Source organism: Setaria italica, chromosome V (assembly GCF_000263155.2).
Source record: "Setaria italica strain Yugu1 chromosome V, Setaria_italica_v2.0, whole genome shotgun sequence".
NCBI lineage: Eukaryota > Viridiplantae > Streptophyta > Magnoliopsida > Poales > Poaceae > Setaria > Setaria italica.
Window position 1 is genome coordinate 11,857,228 of NC_028454.1, and position 6,514 is coordinate 11,863,741.

Genomic DNA, 6,514 nt, shown 5'->3' on the forward strand with positions numbered 1-6,514 from the left:
CCCCCCCCCCCCCCCCCCCCCCCCCCCCCCGTTACGGACGCCGTACGCGGCCGCGTCACGTGACTCAGCGGGGAGCAGTAACACTAGCACCACCAAACGTCCCAACCCATGCAGACCAGGCCAGGCCTGCCTTATCCACACACGCACGCACCCACAGCGACACACACAGGGCGCGCTTCCGTACGTCCACCCGCTAGTGGACAAGACAAGCCACCACAGCCCGGATGGATGGATGTGTGTGTGGATGTGATTCCTCCGAGCTCGGCCTGCATGCCACCTACGCATGGCTATCCATGGAGCGTTGGCGCGAGATATTTCCAGCCGCCTACGTGGCAGCCCAACCCGGTTCGGCCGCGGCAAGTTGGGTTTGTTAGTTGGTTGGTTTGTCCGCTAGCGAGCCGGATCGACCGCCTGGGGCTCTGCTGCTTGAGAAGGTACCAGCACTTTCGCTAGGCCGGAGCGGTACCGCCGGCCGAGCTCTCACACTCCCCCAACCACCCGCCGGCCCGGCGCCACCCACTCAATCCTTTGCTGAAGCAAGGCTTGCCTCATCGCCCCGTCGCCGTCGACCTCTCGAGCCTCCCACAGGCTACGGCTTTGCTTCTGTTAGCATTGTCTACCGTCTTACTCCCGAAGGAAACGAACAGCGCGCGGAAAGTAAAACGACGAGCAAATGAAGAAACTGGACGTGTATTCAAGCATACTGGAGCCTGCCGGAGAAATTACTGCTAGTTGGACGCCGATTTTGGTTTTACCTCGTGTTCTTTGAGCTCTTGGGTCTTTCTTCATCTGCAGCGATTCACTGCATGCTGCAACCACCACCATTGCCAGGTGGGAGCAGAGGATTTTGCGAATTTTTTCCCCGGCCGGAGGAGGAGGCAAGGCACCGCTGGGAGGCACGGAAAAAGCGCGGTTGCCGGTTTGGCCTGTTGTCCCCAGAAGGAAAGGTCGCGGTGCGGGGCCAGCACCAGCAGCGGACCTGGGGGGTGAGATTTTCTCACGTGACGGCGACGTGCGCCCTGCAATGCACGTGGGCGATAATATCACATTGCAGGGCGATAATATCTGTGTGGATCGATGCGGATAACGATAACCACCGTGACTCACCGGATCCGGTATTCCGGTGCACGCCTCGCCGGCTCGCCTCCCCCTGGACGCGGTCCTGCCTATCCGCTGCCGCGCCATCTCTCTTCGCCGGCCGTATAGTTTGTCGGATATCCAGCGGCAGGCCGTGCACGGCCTCAAAAAAAAAGTGGCCGCCGATCTCTAGACGACGTACGTAAGAAGATCTGCCGCTCAATCTCCGGCCGATCCAGGCCAGGCAATCACGCGCCCGTCTCCATCTCTAATCACGTCGGGCCGAGGGGAAAACCCGTGATGCGAGTGCAAAGCCCTGGCGACCAAGGCCATGCTTAGTCCACCAAAATCCTAACTTTGACACTATGCAAAAAGAAGATTTCCCATCACATCAAACTTGCGATACATGCATGGAGTACTGAATGTAGACGAAATCAAAAACTAATTGCACAGTTTTGTTGTACTTTGCGAGACGAATCTTTTGAGCCTAATTAGTCAATATTTAGACAATAATTCATAAATACAAACGAAACGTTACAATGTGGTTACAGTAATTTTGATTGTCTAAAGTTGGGTAACTAAAAGGCACAAAACGCGCGCGAACGCAATTGGCGGCGTCACGTCGGTGCAGCAAGAGCGGTCACCGGCCGGCGCTCTTTTACTACGGCCAACAGGCGGACGCGACCCAGTAAACGCGATACAGCAGGGAAGGAAGACGCGGACGCTTCCACGCGTACGCGCTGCTGGCGTACAGTACGTACGTGGTTATCCTCTCCCCCTCGAATCGCTTTCTGCTCCATCCATCCACTGATCCACACCACCGCCAAGGTCGCTTTGGCTTTGGCTTCGCTTTTTCGCCGTACGGAACGGTGGATCGGGTGCATCGGGATGCAGAGTGGTAGGCCGCCTTCTGCTCTGGACTCTGGACTGGTGGCGATGGATGATATCCTCTGCACCTTGCATGGCTGCCGTCTGCATCTGGTCACGAAATCGGAGGACCAGGGAAGATAGCGCCGGTATTAATGTGTTGGTCCCTCGAATTCGTTTTGGTCAACCTCATCCTTGCGTTGACGTAGGGTTTCATGGGCCTGTTCGTTTCAGCGTAAGCCGGTTGAAAAGTTGAAACAGCTAATTTGTTATGAGAAAAAAACACTGTTTGGTGGCTGATAAGCCGGCTGAATAAGTTGAAGCGAACAGGCCGCATTTTAGCACGAGACTAATACGAAAAGTTATTTTTACCTGTGGCTCTTTTTTCCGCTTCTCAATTTCTTTCGTTAAGTAAAATAATAATACATGATCCAAACCAAGTACGAGCATATAAATATTTATACATATTTATTGAGAAAGTATGAATACATATACGGAGCATGTATATTGTACTATAAGTACGTGAGTATATGCGAGCATATAAATATTTATACATATTTACTGAGAAAGTATGAATACATATCCGGAGCGTGTATATTGTACTATAAGTATGTGAGTATATGCTGATTTTAAAGTATGTGTACATAAATTTTTGTTTGACTACACAAATTTTTCATATTAATTTTGTACAAGCACGTGCATGACTTTAAAGAGTATCAGGGCATACATTTTTTAGAAAGCATATTATGTGTTAGTTAATAAATATTTTTTTCTGTACATATCAAGAGAATATAAGTACATCATGTTTAGCCTATATGAAACAAGGGTAAAATGGAATTTTCGCATTAGTCTCATGCCAACAAAGTGCACCGTATCAGTACAAAGATGAATTTGACAAAAACCGAAATTAAGTGACCTAATTGATCTATTTGGAAGTTGAGGGACGAACTTAGATCCTCAAAGGATCAAGATGCTTATTTTACCTTTTCCACCCTACTGCGCTCGCCTGCTCCCCGCTCCAACCAGGCAACGCACAGCAAAAGCCACAGCCCCGCTGCAGTGAAATTGATAAAAGGGGAAGCTATAGCTCACCTGAGTAAGGGGCTGTTTGGATATGAGGTGCTAAACTTTAACAGTGTCACATCGGATGTTCGGATGCTAATTAGGAGGACTAAATATGAGCTAATTATAAAACTAATTGCAGAACCTTGTGCTAATTCGCGAGACGAATCTATTAAGCCTAATTAATCCATCATTAGCAAATGGTTACTGTAGCACCACATTGTCAAATCATGGACTAATTAGGCTTAATAGATTCGTCTCGCGAATTATACTCCATCTGTGCAATTAGTTTTGTAATTAGCTTATGTTTAGTACTCCTAATTAGCATCCAAACATCCGATGTGACAGGTGTTAAACTTTAACAGGGGTTTCCCAAACACCCCCTAAAATAGAGCCCCTCTTCACGCAAAATTTTCTTCCCCCCATGTGCACCCTTTCTTCTCTAGCTCTCTGACCAAATTCTAGCAAGATTAGAGGTTCGGGCTTAGGGGTTCAGGGGTTAGAGTTTCAGAGTTTTCAGTGTTGGGAACTCACCGGCAAACCTAGAGGGAGGGCCTATGGCGGTAGGCCAGTGGTGGAGGGTGGTTGGGCAGGGTCGGGGTGGGGACGACGATGGCGGGATGAGCAGGAAAGATGGCCAGCGCAGATGGACTAGCATCCCGCCAGAGCTCCGCACCGCGCGCCGCCCGCCCTCACCGGACGGGTGGAGGCACGACGGGGTGGTGGGAGGTGGGATCGAGGGGAGTCAGGGGGTTGGTGGGGAGTGGGAGGAGGGGAGAAGAAGATAATGTAGAGAGAGCGGAGCCCATCAAGCCACCGATTTTAGATAATAATGGTTGAGAAATTGAGTGAGAGGAGCTCCTGTTTCACCCGGTAGCAGTCCCAGCTGAAACGGGTAGCAGGTCGCATTGCATTGCAATAGCCTGATAGCCTGCAACAACCAGGCCAGGCCCCCTCCCTACGCGTACTGCTTGCTCAGGCCGAGCCAAAGATTCATGGCCATCCACGCCACCCAACAGTGAACGCGCTGTGCGCGGCCGGCGCGCGTGCCGGAGAACGGGAGGGAGAAAAGTCGACGCGATCACGACGTCGCGTCGAATCGGACGATCGGAGTTGGTCCGTCCGGTCCGGGGAGCGTTGCGCTTCGTTGTTACTAGCCATTATTGTTCCCTTCGATCTTGCCCAATGCTGCCTCGTTAGATCTGGGCGACGCGACGTCCATCACCCCGGCTCCGTCCCCATCGCCGGCCCGGAGGACCCACCCTCACTCGCTCGCCTCCCCGTCTCCGGCGACGGCGACAGCTCTGCCCCGCACCATCGCCGTACTCCTGTACACGCACTGCTGTTCTACAGGTCGCGGACGTCACGGCAGGGTGGGCACACGGGATCGCAGGCTGCATGTACACGATCTGCTTTACGCGTGGACACCTCCAAACTCCTTTCTTTTAGCCAAGAAAATGTTAAAAAGAACAATGAGTGTGTTTGTACTCTGCTAAATTTTAGACCGACGAACCACATCGTTGTTTGGCGCGCCGCGTTCTCGGAGCGCCGCCTAGGGGAGGCCATCTGTGTGGCCAAGGCCCAACCAAGAACCAGCGGCAAGCGGCAGCGTGGCGCGGCGCATGTGCAGCGGCGACCGACAGCGACGACACGCCGCCGTACCAGCGAGCGAGCCTTTCTTCCTCCGCCGCGGGGAGGAGACGAAAGCGACCGGGCGGCGACTCCCGTGCCCGCGGGTCGCGCTCGCGGAAGTTTCCACGGCCACATCGCCGGCACTGTTCCAACCATCAACACTGCACTCGCACTCTTCACAAGATTCACTTCCGCCCCGGATACCTCCAGGCCGAGGCAGATCAAGGTCACCACACAAGGCACACAGTGACAGCATGACGCAGACAAGCACTGGACGGGCATAAGAGAGCATACGACAAAAAAAAAGCAAGATCATATGGGTAATAAACATGGATTTGCCATTTACTCGAGCAAGAGATTACATGGGGAAATTCACCTCCAATAGCGGGTGAATGAGATTTTCAGCTACTACTTAACAAGATAGTACAAAATATGCTGTAGGGAATGAGTGTCTTAATAAACAAGGATTACATCAACAAAATGTGGGTAGTAATCAACAAAGTTTGAAATCGATCAACTAGCCGATGCATAATGCACAAACGATGAACTTTAAACAAACATCAAACTAGCATGCTCCGGAATCGTAGAAATAAGCAGCTACTGCCCGCGCCGCGGTGCCCGCTGGAAATCCGGCCGTCTTCCGTCCGTCTTGATGCACCATCAGCTGCCCACCATGCTTGCCTTGCCTCCAGACACCCTATGCACAACAGAGGACTTGCCACCACCACCACCTCCTACTACATTTCTACTCCTTTTTTTTTTCTATTTTTCTGGATATTTTCTGCTACCTCAAGAACCCCAAAACAAATCCACCCCACCTTCCACCACCTTGCATCCTCCCTCTACCAACCGAGAATATTCACAAGGTGATAGATATGTACAGGGGAATTAGCAGAAGAAACTGGAACCAACAAAAGAAGACTGATTTTTTTTTGGATGCCATCCTTCTCTGTTAAGGCTTACCACCACACCAACTTTCTCCAAGCCATTGCCATGCCACCTTGCCGCCTCAGTTGATGAGATCAGAGACCCACCCGACGTCGGGGCCTCCGATTCCACCAGTGGCTGGTTCCACAGAGACGGCGCCTTCCCTGCTCAGATGCTCGAACACCTTGGCGCGAAGGGCACGCCCGGACTCCACCCTCTGCACGGGCTCCTCCTCGCCGCCGCCGAAGGAGACATCAAGCGGCTCCAGGTTGGCCATGAAGCCGCCGCCCATGGTCGTCGGGGTGGAGGGCAGGCTGTAGAGCCCAGCCGCCGTGGGCGACCCGTACGCGACGGCGGAGGACGGGTAGCCAGCCCACCCGCCGGACGGGGAGGAGTTGGCCTTGCTGAGGCGGAGCTGGCGGAGCGAGGCGAGGACCTCGTTCACCGGGGACCCGACGCCGGGCCAGGAGCCGCGGCGGTAGGCGGCGGCCCCGTCCGGCGACAATGGCGGGGACTCCGACGGCGGCGACTTGGGCGGCGACATGAGGGTGCTGGTGGGCGAGGACGACATGATGCTCTTGGTGAGGTAGCTCTCGAACGCCTGGCGCCGGAGCGGGGAGCCGTCGTAGGACTCGGCGAGCGGGGAGGCCGCGGCCGCCGTCCCCCGCGGGCTGGACTGCTGCGGCGGGAGGACGCGGAGCTGGTCCGGTGTGTGGGCGAAGAAGCACACCCGACGGCGGCAGGCGGTGCCGTCCTTGCAGGGCTGGGTGCGGTATCGCGCCGGGTGGAGCCAGCACTCGAAGACTCCGTGCGCGAACTCGCAGGCGTCCCCGCGCTTGCACCCGCCCTTGCGGAAGTCCGGGCAGGCGGTGCCGGAGTAGTGGTACTTGCGCGGGTCCCGGCGGCGCGCCTTCTCCCCCGGGTGCGCCGACCAAATATATAGTTTTCA

At 54.4% G+C, this 6,514-nt stretch overlaps 1 protein-coding gene across 1 annotated transcript in view; it reads right to left on the reverse strand.

Moving 5' to 3' along the window:
- Nucleotides 1–4,955: 4,955 nt before the first annotated feature.
- The window catches only part of LOC101763957 (zinc finger CCCH domain-containing protein 2-like), a 1,901-nt gene continuing 342 nt past the window's right edge, over nucleotides 4,956–6,514 (reverse strand). The window contains 1 exon segment of the mRNA XM_004971676.2: nucleotides 4,956–6,498. Coding sequence (XP_004971733.1) covers nucleotides 5,648–6,498 — 851 coding nt within the window. The 3' untranslated portion in view covers nucleotides 4,956–5,647.